This window comes from Antechinus flavipes, chromosome 1, assembly GCF_016432865.1.
Source record: "Antechinus flavipes isolate AdamAnt ecotype Samford, QLD, Australia chromosome 1, AdamAnt_v2, whole genome shotgun sequence".
Taxonomy (NCBI): domain Eukaryota; kingdom Metazoa; phylum Chordata; class Mammalia; order Dasyuromorphia; family Dasyuridae; genus Antechinus; species Antechinus flavipes.
In genome coordinates this window covers 41,016,448-41,038,797 of record NC_067398.1, presented here as the reverse complement: position 1 = coordinate 41,038,797, position 22,350 = coordinate 41,016,448, and the positions used below count along the sequence as shown (strand labels likewise).

The window sequence follows — 22,350 nt, the reverse complement described above, 5'->3', positions numbered from 1 at the left end:
CTGCTTTGCAACCCTAAACCTTGACTGCTCTTCATACTCATTGAGACCTCAAATATTTTCACTACTTAGTTCTAACCCAGGCCATCACCACTGCATTGACTATATTCTTCTCTTTCCCATCTAGACTTTTTGGTGAAACAGATCAATTCTGTGCTGTCCTTTTGAGTCTCTTGCTCCCTTATCTTATCATTTACTTTTCCCTGCCAAACCTCAGCCTTGTATCATTTTCATCATCTGCTACTTTGATCCCATTTGCATACTCCTGTGGGTACACTATAAATTTATGTTACATAATCTCAGCTAGCCCCTTACTACAGCAAGACAAACTTTTTTTTTTTTAACAACTCTCTCATTGATTCACAATGCCATTCACCACTGTACTTTTTCTAAACTTTTTCACTTCTCCTCAAACTTTCCAAGGTTTCTCCTTCATTCACCCTCTCAGCTGAAAACCTTGCCTCAAATTTCACATTGAGGTCATTTGCAGAAGCTTTCTCTTCTTCCCTCCTCATCTCACATTAGTCAGATCTTCTACCACTGTTTCCTCCTTTACCCTTGGTTCATATGAAGAAGCAGTTATTCTTGCCAAGGGCAAACACTACATGCCTCAGTGATCCCATTCTATCCCAACTTTTTCAGCAGACTGTTCCCTTTTTCCTATTTTCTTTAATCTCTATTTACTGGTTGATTCCTTACTGCCTACAAACATGCCCATGTCTCCCTCATCTTCCAAAAACCCTAATTTGAGCTGTCCATCTCTGCTACCTGCCATCTCACATCTCTTCTTCATTTAGCAACTAAATACTGTGAGAAAACTGATTATAATCAGTGCTTCCATTTCCTTGCCTCTCACTTTTTTCTTGACTCTTTGCAGTCTAGATTTTGACTTCATCATTGAACTGCAACCGCTTTCTTCAATGATCTCTAAATTGCCTGATTTAATCTGTCTTTCCTTTATTTTCATCCCTCTTCATCTCTGTGCAGCCTGTCAATCAGAGGCTTCTTTGACTCTAAGTTTTATGGAAGTGCTCTCTTCTGATTTTCCTATATGTGTGACTACTCAGCCTCCTTTGATGGATTTTCATCCAGGTGTTATCTGCTAGGCATCCAAGGCCCCATCCTGGGATTTATGCTATTTCACTAGAAGAGCTCATAAGCTCTCATGGATTCATTTGTAATCTTTCTGCTGATGATTCCTAGATTGATTTATCTAACTATAACTTTTCCCTTGACCTACAATTTTGCATCATCGACTACTTTTTGGATATTTAATAGGATATCTTAAATTCAGTAGGTCCAAAACTGAACTCATCTTTTCCCCAAACTCTCTCCTCTTCCTAATTTTATTACTGTCAAGGACACCATCATTTTCCCATTCATCCTGGCTTACAATTTAATTATCATCCTTAATTCTTCACTCGTTCTTGCTGCCCACACCAATATCTATTCAGATGCCAAAGTCTACCAATTTTACCTTCTTAACATCTTTCAAATATACCCCCTTCTCTTCTCTGCCATTGCCACCATCCTGGTACATGCATGGACTACTGCAATATCTTGTTGGTTAGTTGTTTTTTTTTTTTGGTTTTGGTTTTGGTTTTGGTTTTTGCTGAAGCAATTGGGGTTAAGTGACTTGCCCAGGGTCACACAGCTAGGAAGTCTGTTGGTTAGTCTCGCTGCCACAAGTCTCTACTCCAGTCTACTCAGCTGCCAAAATGATCTTCCTGAAGTGAAAATCTGACCATGTCACCCCATCACCACCCCCAATCAATAAGCTTCATTATCTACTTTTCACCTCATAAACTGGCCTTCTCCTATATTGCCAGTCTTCTTATACTTTACTCTCCCCTCAATCCTCTCATTTCATGATTCAGTGTCACTGGACTCCTGGCTGTTTCTCTCACAAGACAATCTATCTGATCCCAACTCTGGACATTTTCATTGTTTGTCCTTCTCTCCCTCTCATCTCCATCTCCTGCCCTTATGGCTTCATTCAAATTTTTCTTACCTTCTACAGGAAGCTGTTCTAGATCTTCCTTAGAACTAATGCCTTCCCTTTCTTGATTATCTCCAATTTATACTCTATATCTCTTGTTTGTACAAAGTTGTTTACATTATATCTCCCCCATTAGACATTGAACCTGAATGAACAGGGACTGTTTTGTGCCTTCCTTTATATCCCTAATGCTTAGCACAATGCTTGATGTGTTGATTGATTGACTCACAAGTGGGAGGTTTTGTCAAAGGAAAACAGCCATGTTTTTTTTTTTTTTTTTTCCATAGACTTCCCTAAAAGAAAAGTGAATTGGGGTCTAAAGTAGAGAAATTTTGAAGGAAGGAAAGAACTCTTGAAGTATGTTGCTTCTATTTTCTCTGTAAGGTTAAGAGATTTTCTCTAGAAAGGGAGTGGAGGAAGAAATTGGAGTGCTTAAGAAGGAAGGGAAGGTTCAAAACAGCTGTTGTGGGTAATGTACAAAATCAATCAGGGAATTTGAAAAGGATTGCATTGCAATAATGAGGATAAGGTTGAAATTGGATAACAGTGGATCCCTTTTTCCTTGTTAGCAAACTCTTCCAGATATTTCTGTCATCATAATAACACAAATACTATGTCAGAACTACAAGTCATCATTGACCCCACATGCATGCCCTTTAGTTATTCTTTTTCCAGTGATCATTCTGCTTCCCAGTTGTGTTCACTCATGGCTAAATGCTCCAAGGACTAGGACCAGGTGGAGCAGGATGAGTTCTGAGTCCTGACTAAACCCATTATCTCCTTCCAACCTCTTCTCATTTTTCTTTAATTGATTTCCATATCCTCTGTACATATTATCTATATCCGTGTTTCGGATATCCCACTATTCTAATCATTGTCAAATGCAAAAGTAAAGGGAACAGGATATGCTCAGAATTAAACAAGGTGAAAAATACACTGGATTTGTGGTTAGGAGACTAAAGTTGCTATTCCAAGTATATGTATTTCATAATAGGTATGTGACTATGAACAAGCAACAACTATCTAAACCACAGTTATCTCATGAAGATAATAGTAACTGCATTATTTCCCACTGAGGGTTGTGAGGATCAAATGAGATAAGGTATGTAAATCACTACACATTTATTACTAATTCAATTTGCCAAACACTTATTGAGTGCTCACTATGTGTCAGTCGCTAGGCTTGCTTCCATTAAGCTCAGCCAGATTTCCTAGAGCCCAGTTATGTTTTTATTCATGGCTTTCCCTCCTCTAAAAAATTGAGTACTCCAGTCACAACACAATACAGTTTAACTCACCAACCACATCCTTGTTTTTTAGAAGAAGATCCACAAAATGCTGTTTAAAAAGGGGAAGTAAGCTTAGTGTAATAAGAGAAAAAAAAAAAAAAAAAAGAAAAATGTTAAAGATGTGGGTTTAACCTAAGGGCACAGGTTTCACACCAGAGCTAATTTATCACTCCACCAGTTCTAGGATGGAAACCAAGCTACTGTCTAGCCATCGGATTATTTGTTCTGACTTTTTTCCCTTGGCTCTAGGATCCCTCAGTTCCCTAATCATTTCTAAATCATGTATCTTTTAAACTCCTTTTTGTGTGCTATCTTCTCTCATTTTAATTCAAGCTCCTTGAGAGTAGATTGTTGTCTTTGTTTGCATTTATATTTTTAGCACTTAGCATGCTGCTGGGAATATAAATGCTTAACAAATGCCTTATTATCATGGCATAGCATATCATATTATATCGTACATTGTATCACATTGTGTCATATGATATAATGTAATTTTTGTGGTTGTTCAGTTGTTATCCAACTCTTCATGACTCCATGTTGGGGATTATGACTTGCCATTTCCTTTTCCAACTCATTTTGCATATGGGGAAACTGAGACAAGCAGGATTAAGTGATGCACAAGTGTCTGTGAGTGGATTAGAACTCAGAAAGATGAGTCTTCCTTGCTTCAAGGCCAGTATTCTTTCCATGGTGTCACTTAGTTGCCTCATATCATATAAAACCAGATCTATTACAATATACTCTACTCTACTATGTTATGTTACAATATATCATTTTATATCCTGCTATATCACATCTGGTAGGAAGAGCTCGGCTTTAGTAGTCCTAGGGTTTGGATTCAAATCACCTGTGATATTTACCACATTTGTGATCTTGGACAAATGGGGTTAGACTATATATGCAGATTTATGTATCTGGAAATTCTGTGTCCTCTCAAGTATCTTTAAGCCCTAAAACTTGCCTCCTGGATGATGTTTATAAAATGCCTTCAGCTTTGCAAAGCTTTTAGCATGTATGACTTCATTTGAGCTTCACAACAATCCTGAGATGTAGGTACCATTATTTATTTTACATATCTCTATAGTTCCATGGCCTGGAACATGAGTGTGCATGAGCCTGTGATGTGATACCTGCTGACACATTCTAATTAGGACACATCATGGAATGTAGTTTCTACTCTACATTCTGTTACTAACATGATTTGCACTTTGTCCCCTTAAAGGGGACAGGACTGAGCTTTTCCCATCCCTGGTTGCTGGCCCCCTCCAAGCTCTGCAATTTCTTATCCTCCCCACTCTTCCCACCCTGATATAGATACTAGAATTGGCCCTTGAAGAGCAAGAGCTGCCCATTCAGTAGAATTTTTTAAAAATTATTTTATTTTTAATTTATGGAGTAAAAAAGCATTTCTATAACATATAATAAATAAAAATTTAAAAGATGATTGTACATGAAACTGCAAATCTATTATGTATTTTTCTTTACAAATATACAACAAAATTATCATGTAAATTTATTTCCCATTCCCTAGAGATGGCTACCATTACACACAATTATATATACATATATGTGTGTGTACGTATATTTATATATAATACATATGTGTATAGGCACACATATATACATCTATGTGTCAAATTATTATACACACACACACATATATATATTTCTATTTATCCCTTCTTTCTCTGGATGCAAATAGCATCTTTCTTCATATGCCTTTTATAATTAATTTATGTATTTGTAATAAACAAAATAACTTTCACTCAGTCTTCTTTAAAACAGTGCTGTTACTGTATACAATGTTCTCTTGGTTCTGCTCATCTTGCTCTTAATTATTTCATGTAACTACTTTCATGTTTTTCTAAAATCATTGAGCTCATCATTTCTTATAGCACAGTAGTATTCAATCACAATAATAATCCACAATTTGTTCATTCAGTAGGTTTTAAAAGAAGTGATGTCTACACTCTCCTTCTTTTCATATACTCATTTAACTCAAGAAATTAGACCACTCTTACGTGGACTGGCTCAGGATAAAGGAGTGGGTTGAACACAACAATGAGAGCATGTATTTGCTTAGTTGATCCGGAAATTGAGGGTTTCCTAGTGGGAAATTGAGATTGGAGAGAGTATAACTTAGCTCCAATCATAGAACTAGTAGTCAGAATCTGAACCCAGGCCTTCCTGATCCCAGACCCAGCAGTCTGTCTTAATTCCATACTGGGGATTCATTATTAGAAGTACCTTATTTATTTCCCATTATTAACTTTCATTCATTACATTAAATTCAAAATAACTTACTTGCTTTTTTGTGGTTTGACAACTTTTTTTGATCATTCTGAACTTTTCAAATAATATATACATTTCCATAAACAAAGAGAATTAGAAAAAGAGACATATGAAATGGCAAATCTTTATTAAATATAGCCTGCTTTAAAAATGATATAATAAATTCCACATGGTTTCAACGCTATTCTGCTTGCCTTCTGATTGCATATTTGAAAAACACATCAATGAACTTTTCTTTCTTTTCTATGTTTTGTTGTTGATGTTTGTTGTTGTTCCCTCAACCTCCTTCCTACCTTAAATTGCAAAAATAAAAAAATCTTCCCTTCTAACACAAATGCATAGTCAAGCAAAAGAAGTCTATACATTAGCAGTGTCTGAAAATTATACCTCATTCTGTATCTCCATTCCATCACCTTTCTGTATTGGCCTCTCAAGTCCTACTAAGTCATTACATTCATCAGAGTTCTTAAGCCTTTCAAAGTAATTTTTTTTCTATACAACATTGTAGCCATTGTATACTTTGTGTGTATATATGGAAACCCTTTGTGTTGGAATCCTTACTAACGGCTAACTAATTAGAGTTGATCTAATCTTACAAGAAGATGTTTTGGGCAGAACCTGAAACAAGGTACTAAGTAGAACTAATTAATACAAGGCTTGTGTTCACACCTTTACTCATTGGAGTTCAATGAGTTCACACCTCCCTTGAAGCTTTTTGGGCCAGAGAGCACTATGGGAGAAAACCCACAATCCCTCTCTTGAGCATAAATAGAGCTTCAATGGGCCAGTCGAGGAAGTTCTTCAGAGTGAAGAAGCTACAAGTCGATATTTCAGCGGAGTTACGCCAGAAGCCCTCTCTCCGAGGCAAGGCAGAATATTTTCCACTTGGCTGGCTGGTGGCAGAAGAAGTTCTTCAGAGTGAAGAAGCTACAAGTCGAGATTTCAGCGGAGTTACGCCAGAAGCCCTCTCTTCAAGGTAAGACAGATTCAACTTGGTACTGGCTCTGGAGGCTGAAGAAAGCAGAGGCAGAAGCAAAGGACAAAGCGGCAAGAGCTCTTGGAACCAAGCAGAGAGATAGGCCTCTAAGCTAACCGGGCTATATTGGAGATAATAAAAGATCTGAACTTTTATCACCTGGCTGCATTTGGGAAGAAGATCACAACACCTTTGAAGGTATTAACTATTTCATTTTCAATTTGCATCCTATCATCTAGAGTAGGTATTTGCACCTGCTAGGTCTTTATGAAACATTTGTTAAATTAAACTGATTTTATCATAATGCTATTTTACATATAAGGGAATCCAAAACTGAACTCTCAAGGGATATAATATGGAAGATTCACTTTATCATCTATTGGGGCTGAATTGATCTGAGGCAGATTCTAGAAAAAAATGGTAATGTTTAAGAGAAAACCTTTACCCAATGACTTTACAATTCTTAGGAATTTTATCTCGTGGGTTTTTTGCTCTGGGTCAGCACCTTACCAACAAGCCAAAACATAGGCAATTTTGCTGATGAATTTATGCAAAAACCCCTCTAGATAGCACTTCCTTTCTAAAACCAAATTTGAATCATCCATGATTAGTTCTTGATTTCAGGTTGGCTGTGGACTACTGATATACAGTTATTTAAAGGGGGAATTGCTTTTGCACAAAATGCCTGGATTTTGGACCCACCTTGTTTTTTTATGAGCCACATAATTAGGCCTCTTGCTGAGCTCAAAATCACTTAAGTCAACTCCAACATCCATTCAAGAGGAAATTTCCAGTCAGCTTCAATTGAATAGGCAGAAAGGTAAGGGTTTGGTGGAATTGGTCTTGTGTTCTTTCTTACTTGTGTACTACAGATGGTTTCATAGGAACTGTAAGAGAAGTAAAAATAGCTACACAGGTGGTTCACCTTAAGAAAGATGAATAAATTGGGTCTATCTTTCTTCTGACTGGGGATGGCTATTTAGAATTTTGAAGGTGATCATTTTCATCATTTTTACCCTTGGGTTTCTGTTCTTGTAACTATTATTCAAGTCCCCATCTTTTAAAATTAATGGTCCAATAGGAAGTTTCGGAAGAGCTAAAATTGATTTGTCTATTTACTTACCTCTTTTAAATGTAAAATAAAATTGCATTTGTGTGTAAAGTCCCTCAGCACCAATGAAAACTGCAACTCTACATTTGCTGGGATAGATCTTTATTTGTCTTCTGAGAAATCTTAAACTTTAGTTGGCTTTTATTAAATCTTTATGAGAACATGACTGTTGAATGACTTTTCTCCAAACAAATACTTTTTTCCCTGTTGCTGCTTCAATGAAAGAACATATTCTAAATTCTAGGACTTATTCTTTTAGATAAAATATTTGATGTTCTAAAAATGCAAGCAAAATTAAATCAGAATATACTTATGCTTTTAAGCAGAGTTAGCCTTACAAATAAAAGGAATAGTTCTATCTTGAAGAACCCTTATCCAAAAGAATCCTTTGTGCTCAAAATTTCACCATTAATTATTGAAACATATCTTGAAGGAAAGGATCCATAGAGATTATGTGTAATCTCATATATCTTCCTGTTATCATCTACTTGTAATACCTATCAGATAAAATTATAAGGCCATATGTTACTAAATGAAGAATTAATTTTATCTATGCTTTGTTTTTTCCATTGTTACCACCATCTTTCATTATGTTTATTTTTATTAAGTATATGCTGTGTAGAGAGAGAATAATTTATATAAAAATGTTCAGCAATCCAAGAACTGAATTTAAGACATTATATTTCCCTATCAATTAAGATCTAAGTGCCAAAAAATATGTTTAGATTAGGAGACAATAAGAAAGCTATTGCTGTGTTGTTTAGTTGTTTCACACGTCCAGCTCTTTGTGACTCTATTTGGGGTTTTCTTGGCAAAGAGACAGGAATGGTTTGCCATTTCTTTCTTCAGTTCACTTGACAGATGACACAACAAACAGGGCTAAGTCACTTGCCCAGGATCACACAGCTAGTAAGTATCTGAGGCTAGATTTCAAACTAAGAAGATGAGTTTTCATTACTCCAGTGTCCACTGTGTTGCCATGCTGCCTGGAAGAAAGCTTACTGATATATAATGGAAGATTTGTAGAAAGGGGACTGAATCTGTGATTTATTGACTTGAGGTACTTTTGGATGAGGGAACCTCCCTCCCTGGATGAGGAAAGATTGCTACCTTCTCTGCAATTTATAGTCTAAGAGAGTTACCTAGGGCACTGAGAGATTAAGTGAGAGATAAGCCTTGAACTAAAGTCTTTTTGGTTTGGAGTCCATTAATTTAACCATTATTTCAGGCTGGATCTCTATTATACAGGGTACTCTCTCTTTGCAGAAAAAAAATTTTTTTTCTTAAATACTCTTTGTTTTTCCTACTAAGAGGTAGCAGTGATATAGACCCAAATTCAAGTTCTAGCTTTTCAACTACCTACCTTTGGAACCTTGGACAAATACATTTGTCAAAATTTACTAACACATAAAATTATGTATTGGATTAGAAATCTAAGGGCTTTTTCAACTTTGATAGTGATGATAAGGATGATAAAGATCATGAATACAGAGAGGACTGGCGAGAATGAATACAGAGAGGACTGGTGAGACTTACCTGAACTAATGCTAAGTGAAATGAACAGAACCAGGAGATCATTATATACCTCAACAACAATACTGTTTGAGGATGTATTCTGATGGAAGTGGATCTCTTCGATAAAGAGAGTTAATTCAGTTTCAATTGATCAAGGATGGACAGAAGCAGCTACACCCAAAGAAAGAACACTGGGAAATGAATATAAACTGCTTGCATTTTTGTTTTTCTTCCCGGGTTATTTAAATCTTCTGAATCCAATTCTCCCTGTGCAACAAGAAAACTGTTCGGTTCTGCACACATATGTTGTATCTAGGATATACTGTAACCTATTCAACATGTAAAGGACTGCTTGCCATCTGGGGGAGGGAGAGAGGAAGGGAGGGGAAAAATTGGAAGAGAAGTGAGGGCAAGGGATAATGCTGTAAAAAATTACCCTGGCATGGGTTCTATCAATAAAAAGTTATTTTAAAAAAAGGGAAAAAAAAGAAAATTGGAACAGAAGGTTTTGCAAGAGCTAATGTTTAAGAATTATCCATGCTTATGTTTTGAAAAATATAAAGCTTTAATAAAGAAAATTAAACAAATAAAAAAAAGGATGATAAAGATCATGCCTAAGATAACAACTCTGAAGATGGCTTTCTTTTTTTATTGTTAAAAATTTTGATTGAGATTCAATCTCAGAGTTAGGAAAACATGAAGAGCTCCCGAAAAAGGAGGGCCTTTAGTTGGGTTTGCTAGCGGAATTGACGTCAACAGAATATAGAAAGTGGAAATTGAGAAAAGTTATATTAAGTGAAGGGATTTTTGTTTTTAAAGCTGATATCTACATGATAGCAATCCTATTTGATAGCTCATATTTCACATTTAATTATCATCAAGGTTGCCCTATCAATCTTGGTTCTTTCATTTTTTTAAATTTGCTTTTGCAAGGGTAATTGCTATTCTATATAAGAAAACATGGCCTTTCACTTTTTAACATCAAAGCTATGATCATGCAACACTTGAAAATGCCTCAAAGGAAAAAAACAACAAAAACCTTCACACAAAGATAAAGTGCATCCACTGTCACCACTACCTCTTTTGAGCAGTGTCTTAACCGAACTTCGTGGTAAGTCATGAGAAAATTCTGGATTTATCTCTTCAGGCTTATCAAAGTATGTAGCTCATAGGATCACTGTTCTAAATACTTTATGCTCCTCATCTTATTGCAGAGAGAGAGAAGGGCAGAAGGAGAGAAGGAAGAAAAGGGGAAGGAATTAGAAACGAAGGGAGGCAGAGATGACAGAAGAACTTTACAAGATGCAGTAACTTTACAATACTGCTCTTAATTATACAAGTGAGCATGGTCAATATTAAGATTTCTTTAATAATTTGGATATCCATATCTGCACAATATAGTTCTATTAAGATATATAGTTCTTTTAAGATGGGTTTCTATAGTACTTCATATTATTTAATTCATTTTTATTGTCCTAGATGTTTTATAGTTTTTAAATAATAATATGCATTTTTTCCCATATTTGCACATATTCATACATTTGAGTAATGATGATGAAATATTTGGGTTGAAAAACAGAATATAGTTGACAGAATCATTGCTTGGGATAGAGAGTTCTAGCCATGTTATTTTAACTATTCTCACTTTTCTCAATAGGTATCATTCTAAAAGAGGAAAATTAACAGAACCAGCACACCACTGAAGGCTTTGGAGGCATCTCCAGGTTTGTTTGGTTCTTATAGTAATTTTTAAAAAATAATTAAGCTTCTTCACTTTTTAATATTCGTTAATTTACTTTAATCCATTTACCAAAAGCAAAAAAAAAAAAAAAAAACCCACAAAATAATATATCTAGATGCAAACACAAGAAGTGGGTTGGAACCAAGAAATTAAAAACAAAGCTTATTTCAGACGATCTCCAGTGAATTTAAAATTCATGAAAGCATGAAAAATGACTGTTCATGGAGACATGCTGAATAATATACATAGATTAAGGAAATACTACACTAAAATTCCTCCTAGCTTGTCTGAATGCTGCGACAGACTATTTTCTAATAGTACTGGAGATTGTTTGCAAGTTTAGAATGAAGTTTTTTCTCCCTTACAAATACATTAATCTACTTAGTATCTGTAAGTACTATGATTTTAAAAACAGGATTATCTGAGATAGAATGGGTTATTTTTTTTTTAAAGCTCTTCCAAGAAAACTTCTAGTCTATGCATATATATGTGTGTATGCATATGTATTTATTTAAATATATAAGTATAGATAGATACAGAAATATAGATATAGCCATGAGATGATCAAAAGCAGAGCAGTTTACACACTCACTTCCCACCTTTGCTCAGCACTTTTGCTTCTTATTATGCAGCACTTGTTTTTCTAGAGCACCTTCTTCCTTGAATACCCTTTTAGTACTTGGGAGCAACAGTGCCTTTCCACAGGAAGGGTGCAGAGGAGGGAAGGGAAGAGTCAGGATGAGTCCCGAAGCTGCTAGCGTTTTCCCCGCCTCTGACCTGACTATCCAGTTATCCAGATGACATTAGGTGACAAAGAGGAGTCTGGAAATCACAAACGGCTAGACAATTTAGTAATCGGGTGCAGCGCGGGCAGAGGACGGCATCCCGATATGATTTCCTTGGTTTGTAAGAGTACGAGACTTTCTGGAACCCTGCGCTGCCCTCGTACTGAGCTCTAAGGTTTCCCAACACTAGAAGATTGGTCAGCAGGTGGTGATTGCTTTTTCTCGACCCCTATAAGTTATGCATAGATACTGCTTAGGAAGGATTGTAGATAGTTCACCAAGACAAACCATCTAGGATCACACTCTTCTCTCTGTTTCTGTCTCTCTCGGTCTCTGTCTGTCTGTCTGTCTGTCTCTCCTTTCTCTCCCCTTTTCCTCTCTCCTCCCTGTTTCTCTATTTCTGTCTCTCTCTTCTCTTCCCTCTCTTATTTTTTCTCAGTCTCTATCTCTTCTCTGTGTCTCTGTCATCCCTCCCTCCCTTACTCTCTTCTTTCCTCTCTCTTCCTTTCCCTCCCTCCCTTCCTCACTCTCCCTCTCTCTCTCACACACACACACATCTCTCCCTCCCTCCCTTTTTTCCTCCCCCTACCCCCTCTCCGTATGTGTTTTTGTCTCTTTGGGGGGAGGAGGATTTACTAGGTTGAGCCTCCTTCCTCCCTTCCCCACCTCTAAACACACAAAGGCATTGAGTGGGAGGAGGGGAATCGATTGTAGATTCCGTCCTCCTTTGCCCTCCACCTCCAGAACACCTCACACAGCATCCTTCTTGTCCTCGGAACTGTCGTTAAACTCTTGAGCAATGAAGAGCTTTACGTTTTTATTTCAATTGCAGACTTGAATCTTCGAGGTACTTTCAAGAAAGATTTCAGATCATTAATCAGAAGCGCCTACGTGCAGGGGAATCCAGTGGAGCATAAATCCTGCAGGCAGACGCTCAATTTCAGCGAGAGGTAAAACTCAGTGAAGTTAATTTGGAATTGGGTGTGACCACCAACTGACTCACAAAAGTACAGCTGAAAAGCAGGGCTCGGGTTTAAACAGATAAATTCTTGCTAACAGCAGCATTAGTTTGTCCCTTTTATAATTATTTTTTAAAACCAATTTTCGAAGGTTGAATTTTATCAATTCTCAGGAATGCCCGGGGAAAATCCATTGCTGATTGCCAACTGTGCAACTTTGCCCATGATCTCCCAGCCTAGATCAATTCTTATTTCTCTCCTTATGTTGGATCACTAAATTAGTCCTGTTTGTGATAATGTCACTTCATCAATTTCAAAATAGGAGTCAAATGCAGCTAGGTAAACAGAGGGCAGGGGAGGGACATTATACTGAAAACGTCACGGAGAACCTTTGGAGAGGTAGCATTTGGAGCAATTGTCAGATTTCTAGGTTGAGGACTTGGTGTCTCATGAGCCTCTACTCTAGACATCATTTATAGTGAAAGGAGGTAAGATTTATCGACAACCTCTTTAGGAGTATTGTTTGATACCGGCTATTTATATTAAGCCTTCCTACTGAGAAATGAACTGTTTAACACATCCCCACACTAATATTCCTGTCTAATTTCAAGTATCCTTGCATTTTTTATTATTATACATTGAAACAAAGTAAAACTTGCTTAAGGAGTAATTCAGCATACACACGTGTGTGTGTGTGTGTGTGTGTGTGTGTGTGTGTGTAGACAGAAACAGAGGGGAGGGAGGCAGGGAATGCAGTCTATACAAGCCAAAACACTGGATCCAGTGCAATCCAAAGCAACCAGAATCCAATCCTGGCTTTGCTTATTACCTGAGTCATTTTAGGCAAGTCCCTTCCTATCTGTAAAATGAGGAGGCTGAACTAGGGTTCTTTGAGGGTCTTTCCAAACTCAAAATTCATAATCCTGTCATACTATTGAGTTGTTATAGCAATATGATGGATTTCAGCTGATCCAATCTCACACTTCCTTCATGATAGAAAACAAATAATGCTAGCCGCTATATCTTTGGGGGAATCCCTTCCAGCAATGAATATGGCACTACCTCTAGCCTCTCTTTTTGTCTTTGTCCCATCTTACTAAGAGATCTTACAGTATAAAATATCTTATAGGGTTATTATGAGAATTCAGTGATATAATGCATATAAAGTGAATTTAATTGCCAAATGAATACAACTGTTAAATTCTTATATAAATTTGGGCTTCATTATTACTTCAAATTCCTATTTATTGTATATTCCTTTGACCAGAAACTGTTACTTTTAAAGTTATTTCCTCATTAATAAGGAAAAAATCATTAAGAAAAATAAGAGGAAATAAAAATGCAAGTTTTATACATAAAGTTCTTACTTAGGATTTTAGTAGTCACCATTTTAATAGGATTACTTTGTACAGCAATCATATTGTAAGATGTGATAAATTGTAAGAAAAAAATAATTCCAAGAATTTCATGTTGCATCTCACTTGAAGCTGTTTGGAGTCCTTAAAAGTTTCCACAAAAGAAATAGATTGGCCAGTGATGTGGTCCAGATATTTTAGAAAAATTGTGGTCGTGAACATCGCTCAGGTATGTCTGATTCCTTTTCCAAACCTGTTGTCATAGGCATGAAGATACCAAAGGTTGGTCATGGAAATGGAAGTTTCCTTCATGAAAAGCTCTGAGTGGGGGTAAGAAGAGGGAGGGAATTGTCTAGAAAGAAAACCATTATAGAGTTGGCAAAGAGGTATAAGGCCTATCACAGGAGCAAGGTTAGGCCCCAAAGATCTACATTTTTTTCAGAATATTATAAATTCCTTCTGGGATATCTAATAGCTTTATTCGGTTGCTTTAATCACTTTTAAAATTTAACTAGCAAAAAAATGAGTAGATTAGGAATATATAGTATAGTAGTAAATAGTAACTTCTTTGAAATACTATTACAGATATAATTAGAAATAACTTTACTGCAATAGGCAAATAAAATTCCCCTATGGGCATAATAGTGTCATCATTAATATTAATTTTTTTTCTTTTCTAAGATTTTTAATAATGAAAATTGTTGAAGTTAATACATATTCAAATTAATTTCCTAGGAAAATAGAATCATCTCAGACATCATTATTAGAATAGAAAGAATAGCTCTCCTCTTCTCCACTCCCTCAATTTCTTGTTCACTGGGAGTGGTTTGGATATTGCTGTTAAAAACAGGGGATAAAGATTGATTCTGGGCTTGTAATTTCATTGGTAAAAGGAACTCCCCAGAAGGGAATCATTCCTGCTTGTTCTTCTTGCTGGCATATTTGCCTCTTCATCTCTGCCTCCTGGTTTCCTGAGTTTCCTTCAAGTCCTTTCTAAAAGCCCTCCTTCTACAGGAAATCTTTCATGATCCTCCTTATGCTAGTACACTCTCTCTGTGGATTATTTCCTGTTTATCTTGTCTAGAGCTTGTTTGTACAGAGTCATTTGCATGCTACCCTCCTGTGAACTCCTTGAGAGCAAGGATTATCTTGTGCTTTTTTATGTATTTCCTGCATTTAATATATCGCCTGGCATATATAAGTACTTGCTAGTACTTAAAAATTCCAGTTGACTGACTGGCTGACCTCAGCAATTTATAGTCTCAGAAAATTTCCTAAAGCATTGTTGTTATTGTTGTTGGAGCCGTCTGAAAATATCCTGCTCTATATCTGGCTACTAGACCCAGATGACTCTGGAGGACAGAGTGAAGTTGGGGACTTTGCACAGCCTTCTCTCACTTCAGAGCAATTCACTTACTTGTCATGATGTCACCTCACTGATGTCATGGTGCTATTCAATAATGAAGGCAAAGAACAAAACAATAGCTTCTTGCCTTGACTAAATACTAATACTTGACCTAGCTCTCCTTACAGTTCCCCAAGAGATTTTTTAAAAATATAGGTCTAAGTAAATCTGTCTCCCCTCCCCACTAAACTCCATAGTCTTCCTTTGACTCCAGGAACACATTAAAAAGTCCTGTCATCTGATGTTCTTCACCATCTGGCCTCTTCCTATCTTTCCAGTCTGTGTACTCTCTTCCCTTCCAGAAATTCTGGTATATTTAAATCCTCTTCTCATTCTCCTCTTCTTCCCTACCCCTATACTTCATATAAATATATAGATTTATAAAAAAAAAAAAAAAAGACAATGGATAGATGAATATTTTATGTACTTAGTTATTTACATATTGTTTCCTTCATTTGAATGTGACTTCCTTAAACCAAGGATTATTTTTATGTATTTGCTTTTCTTCCATACTAGATGTGATCTCCAATCTCCTTTCCTTTGCACTGTGTGCTCCTCATACCTGGAATGTCTTTTCAGTCACTTTTATTTAGGATTTCTAGCTTCCTTTAAAATACTCAGCTTAAGCTCTTTTCTGGGACCACTAGCTGCTAGAGACTTACTGCCTAAGATTACCCTCCCCTTCCCTCCCCTTTCCTTCCCCTCCCTTCCTCTACCCCACCCTCTCTCAGTGTTTATGTATTTCTGTGTATTTATGTATTTCTCTTTGTTATAGATCATTCTATCTGTCTCAATATGTGTGCAGACCCCATCTCTGCTTACTGCCTCTTTCAATATTGGATAAAGTTCTTAACTTTTCTGTCTCAATTTCTTTATTTGAAAAATGGTGGATTAGACTATAGGATCTAAAGGCCTTTGTAATTTGATACTCTAGTAACAAAAAGATTTTTTTAAAGCCATGTCTTTTGTGTTACTTTAACTTGTTTTGACAGCAAAAAATAGGAACGACTTCAGACTATGTATGTTTTCATTAATACTTTGGCCTATGTCTGGCTGTGGCAAATGGCTTTGGTGAACAGAGAGCTGTTCTTGATTCCAGGAGGATCCTGGTTGAGATCTTTTCTCTGACACATATTAGCTCTTTGTCTCTGGCAAGTCCCAGACCTCTCAGTGCTCTGGACAAATCTTTCTAAGTCTAAGCTGCAGAACAAGGGTCACTGAGTTGTAGAAAGCTTGGAGGAAAGAAGAATGCCTATGGAGACATATGGAAGGAAGAGATGAGGTTGGGAAGGGCTTTCTGTTGACTTGTAGGTAAAGAAGAACTAATGGAGTTTATGGGCTGGGGTGGAGAAGAGAGGTGACATACTTGAACTTTGGGTGTTCTATTACTGGAGTGGGAAGTGATTTGAGACAGGGAAACCCAATTAGCAGCAGGCACGCTAGGGTTTGCAGAGGTTTTACCTCATTTGCAAGCCTAGGAGGGAGGTGCTATTATTATTTTTCTTCCCACTTTACAATTAAGAGAACTCAGCGAGGATTGATGACTTGGCCAAAGTTCTGCAGATGGTGAGCATCTAAGGCAGTATTTTTTTAGGTCTTCCTCACTTCAAGTGCAGTATTCTATTTATTAAGCCCTTCATTGCCAGTTTCAGTGGCTCAGATAAGAGTTGGTGAAATCCTAAAGGATGTGGCTATGTGAGTGGAGATAAGGGGCATATACAAGAAATAAATAAAGATAAAAATATTAAGATTTGACATCTGATCAGATAAGTAGAGTGAGTGAAAGTAAAGAATATGGATGATACCAAAATGGCAAGCCTAGGTGACCCTGAGAATTGTAATACCCCCCACTACGTGGGGCACTTTGGAAGAGGGGGAAATTTAGAAGGGAAGATTATGACTTCTGTTGTGGATATGCTAATGTCTATGGGATCCAACCTGTTCAGTGGGCAATTTGTGATGCAGGAGGAGAGTTTGAGAGTCCCCTTTCTGCTCTGCTGGATTATTGTGGTTAACTGCTGTCAGAGTGGTTCAGCCATAGCATTTAGAAGGCTCGGTGTGGGATTTTCAAATTAAGGGAGAATATTTCTGGAAGAGAACTGATTTGTGCTATTTATTTCTAAGGAGTGTATGTTACCATATAGGCATAAGTGCGTGTGTATGTAATATGTGTGTGTGTGTGTGTGTGTGTGTGTGTGTGTGTACCCCCTCACAGTCATTCAATACTAATTAAGAAAGTTGATTCAAGATCATTTCCAAATGAGTATCATTTCAATTTTAGCCAAGATCCATTTCTAAAAGCTGAAAGAAATATACTATTTTTATACTAAAGCTATTTTAATCAGTCTAATTTTAATACATAACTGAAAATATCCCCATGTTTCTATAGATCCAGTCAGTGAAGGGAATGATCAATAGGATATTGTTTTGTATTTCTAGATTAAATTGAGTCTTCAAATTAGATTTCAAAGCTGGTAAAAAAGAAACCTAAGATTTCCATTCTGTTCTCCACAATTGATCTCTAGTCATTTCTTACAAATAGAGCAATGAGATTATTTTTACTGATAGTCTCATCACAGGTATGATTTCTTTTCATCAAAGTTTTTTTTTTTCTCCTGACTGTTCCCTATCATAATTGTTTTTATCTTCTCTGAAGATTATAATGTTTATTATCACTATTGTACATATATAATGCATAGTAATAATAGCTAGCATTTATATAGCATTTTAAAGTTTGCAAAGCACTTACAAATATCTCATTTTATCTTATATCTTTATATTTTTATATTTACTTATGCTATTTATAAAGCGTGCAGAAATAGGTTGTCTTATATCACTGTTCACTTCATTTTTAATCCTTCTACTAAATTTTCTACTTTTTGTAACTCTCCTTTTTGAGTCTTCATAATACAATCTGTTTACATATATATACATATGAAAAGAGGAGGATTTGAAAAGTCAGCAGCAAATGTTGAGAAGGGGACACTGTAAGTCTGTTAGAGAATACACACTGCAATCATAGTCTCAAAACTTGTTCATGTGACATATTTATTATTTATATGTACCCTGTAGTCTTCTTATTATATTTTCTTTTTCCTCATCTGTGTGTGTGCTTTTATTTATGGAAGAGCTTATTCTTGCCAGCATGTATATTGAATTGGTATCTATTGTGAACTGACTTCTTGTCCTGTTCTTTCAACCCCCAATTCTAGGTAACAACTGTGGCGATATTATATACTTTCTGTTGAAAAGCTCTATGGACCATTCAGTTTTGGAGATCAGTCTCTGCTAGGTCGTTAATTGCCTTTTATTATATTTTGCTAACTTGTACTTTAGACCACAGCCTGTTTTTGACTAAGGAGAAGTTATTTGTGCATTGCTGTGGCCGACTGTTCATCATCATGGAACAAGTTGATGATGCCTTTCCAAACTTAGTTGGGCTGGTCCTTGGGCAACAGATATTTAGGTCATTTCCGGGCCTGTTCTGGAAACTCTTGTAGCTTATTTGACTTTGCCTTATCTTCTGCTTTTTTGAAATCTTCTCCAAATACTCAGAGCCTCTTTAAGGACTCATTTGCTAGGAAGGCATTAGAGGATGACCTTAGGAGAAGAGACCTCTATGATAGGTACTAAGAAATGGATAACAACAATAACATAATATTTTAAGGTTTGCATGTGTTATCCATTGGATTAAGTTGAATTATATTATTTAGTTGTGATATTTTTAAAAGGCACTGGGTGATCTTCTATGTAACTTCCTTTTTTCAATAGAATGTATCATCAATATATCATGGTGATAATTTTCCTGTTTCTCACGGGGTCAGCTGTGGTATTACAAGCGAACTTATGTTTGGAAAAAGAAAGTAAGTAATAACTTCAGAGATTCAAATGTGTTTCTCTTTTTAGTAATAGTAAATTAAGTAGAACCTCATTTGGAAAATTGTGTGTATGTATATGACTATGTATATATGTGAATATGCATATGTGTATATATATATATATATATATATATAATATGAGAGAGAGAGAGAAAGAGAGAGAGAAAGAAGGGATTGTTCCCACCAGGACATTCTTTAAATATATTAAATATACTATTGTAACAGACACTACTCTGACCTCCACTACATATGGACCAGATATGTTTCTTTTTATCTTTTCCGAAAGGTCCTCTAATTTCCCTGGGGAACTAGGATTTTTTCATTTCTGCCAGTGGGGTTTGGCCCCCAATGATTGTGTGATTGTGTTACTTTACCTTGAGGATACATTATAGGAGGAGTGCTAAAGAAAATCATGCTAGAAAAATGGGCAATCACTATCCCAGTCCTGTCTTATGTCAGCTAAATTGTGTTTTTAAAAAAATCTGTTTAAGAATAAATTTTCCATAAACACCTATGGTTGACCCTGTCCTTGTATTGCTTGGTTTTCCATTATTTGCGGCATGGAATTTCAATGGAAGTCATACAGGAAAGTGGGATTTTATATTTATACTTTTTCCATTTCCCTTTCTTCCTTGTTTTCTCCTCCTCCTCCTCCTCCTCTTCCTCCTCCTTTTTCTTCTCTTCCTCCTCTTGTTCCTTCTCCTCCTCCTCTTCTTCCTCCTCCTCCTCCTCTTTCTGCTCTTCTTCCTTTTCCTCTTCCTCTTCTCGTCTTCCTCCTCTTCCTCCTATCTCTCTTGGGCTGGAAGTGTAGTAGCCTCTCATGAACACAATCCTGATACCAACCAGAAGAAATTTGATCTGCTACATTTCTGACCTAGATAATATTGTCTCTGTGTAGGTAGTCTGGTGGCCCCCACTCCCAAGGGCTCATCATATTGGTGACAGACTTAGTGTGAACACTTGATTGGTATTCTGTAGCTCAGAATTCCTGAACTCAAGCAATCCACTATTTTCATCCTCCTCAGCACCAGAAACAGGAGTGCACCACCAAACCCAACTCAGTTTCGTCTTTAGAATAACTTCATTATTCTAGTTTCTCAAAATCTTTTTGGATCCACTCAGTTACTTGTTCAGAGCATTAGATCTTCCCCTCCTAATTTGGACTTAATGGTGAAGAAAGAGAGAATTGACAAGTGGCTCTATGCAGAAACCTTTTTGAAATTTTGCCCGATTGAGTCATATAATTTAAAGAACCAAAATGACCCATCAGTTTTTTACATGTAGACAAAACCAAAGAGACATTTTGGAGGAAATGAGTAGTTCATTTAGAATCGAAGAAAATGGTGATGTATTAAAAAATCAACTTATTTCTAATGCCTATTTAATCATCCTAGTTAACAATAGAGAAGCTAGCTAAACTTTGTTAATTATATAGCATAATATCTATTGTTTAACAGTATAAAAGGTGAAATATTTGGATTAAAAAAGATATAGAGAAATAAAATTTGACTTAAAGATGCTTTCTAATATAAATTCTTATTTATGTTAATAAGCTAATAATGATAATTCATCTATGTTGTATCAAGCCATGTTTAGAGTAGGGATTCTTAACTTTTACTGGGTCATGGACCCCTTGGGTAGTTTAGTGACACCTACAGATTCTTGGAATGCTTTTTTAAATGCATAGAATTGCAAAGACAAATAAGTAATGTTGAAATATTATTAAATATTAAAAAAAATCATGGACCTCACGTTAAGAATCTCTTATTTAGAACAGTGGATTTTAGTCATTGAGCATTTTATATATATGAATATATAAATATTTATTTTGTAAATTATAAATAAAAATATAAAAACTGAGTATTATATATATTTTTTCTTTCCTTTAATTCAACAGTTTTGCTTCTCCCACCTGTAAATTTTACTATTATGGTAACTGGTTTATCTAAAGTTCTTTTACGATGGAAACCAAACCCTAATCAGGATCCAAGAATAAATTGTGTAAAATATAATGTGAAAATTAATACTCCAAATGAGGATGATGTGAGTATTAAAGATACACATATTTCTTGCACAAAATCCATTTGATTCAATTTACTATGTAACTGTAATTTCAAACTCAAATCTACTGAGGAAAGCAGAGGGAAAAGACTAATCAGCCTGACCCAGACCCCCTATCAAAGTGGTTTGTGGCCTGATACCAGAGAGGAGACTTTTAAGGGGAGTGAGAGAAAAGTTGTATTTTGCATCTTGATTAGCACTAATAAAAGCAAAGATAATATAGCTGTATGCTAAATTCTTATTATTGAAAAAGAACATGAGCTACAATTCTTTTCTAAGTAGAAATGCAGCTTGTTTTTTTGGAATTAAAAAAAAAATCTAAATTAGAAAACAGATGAATCCATCACATAGACAATGTGGAAATCCACAGGAAATTCAAATGTTGATTTTTATCCAGCTGCAGATTTCACCTTAGAAGCTATTTTGTTGCACTGCGGTTAGATGTTGTTTTCAGAAATAGGAGACAATGTTTATTTAATTGAAGTAGTCTCTTTATTATGGCTGTTTTCTTACCAAATTTCGTGGTTTCTGGGATTTATTTCCAGTATGAAACTAAAAAGACCCAAAGCACAAGTGTAAATGTACTTCATCAGGGATTTTCGGCAAGTGTGCAGACAATTCTTCACTGTGGTTCCCGTTTTTTCCAAAGTAATTGGGTTTCAGCTGAGCTTCAAGCCCCTCCAGGTAAGATATGATTTGGGATAAGTTTTGATTTATTTACTGTGTGTTGTATGACTAGAGAACTAGAAAAACCAATCTTACCAAATTAATGGATGACAAGAGTTTCTTATAAAAATGAATTGTGATTTTAATCATAATTAAGATTGAATGGTAATTTTAATAATTTTGCTTCGAAAACAATGGGGCCTTTGAGGTAACACTGAGTGGAGAGGAAAGTAAAATGTTTACATCTTCTTAAAGAAAATAAGGAAGAGTCATCTAGTTAACCAGTTAATAGTATAAAGGAAAGAATACTAAATTGGGAGT

The 22,350-nt window shown here is 35.9% G+C and overlaps 1 protein-coding gene across 2 annotated transcripts in view; it reads left to right on the top strand.

Annotated features, from left to right (window-relative positions):
* The first annotated feature begins 10,265 nt into the window (after nucleotides 1-10,265).
* The window catches only part of IL5RA (interleukin 5 receptor subunit alpha), a 50,116-nt gene continuing 38,031 nt past the window's right edge, over nucleotides 10,266-22,350 (top strand). For both annotated transcript variants that reach the window (XM_051981060.1, XM_051981067.1), the window contains exons 1-6: nucleotides 10,266-10,518; nucleotides 10,837-10,903; nucleotides 12,538-12,655; nucleotides 19,196-19,287; nucleotides 21,200-21,345; nucleotides 21,909-22,047. In XM_051981060.1, the coding sequence (XP_051837020.1) occupies nucleotides 19,197-19,287; nucleotides 21,200-21,345; nucleotides 21,909-22,047 (376 nt within the window). In that variant the 5' untranslated portion in view covers nucleotides 10,266-10,518; nucleotides 10,837-10,903; nucleotides 12,538-12,655; nucleotide 19,196. The remainder of the gene's footprint in view (nucleotides 10,519-10,836; nucleotides 10,904-12,537; nucleotides 12,656-19,195; nucleotides 19,288-21,199; nucleotides 21,346-21,908; nucleotides 22,048-22,350) is intronic.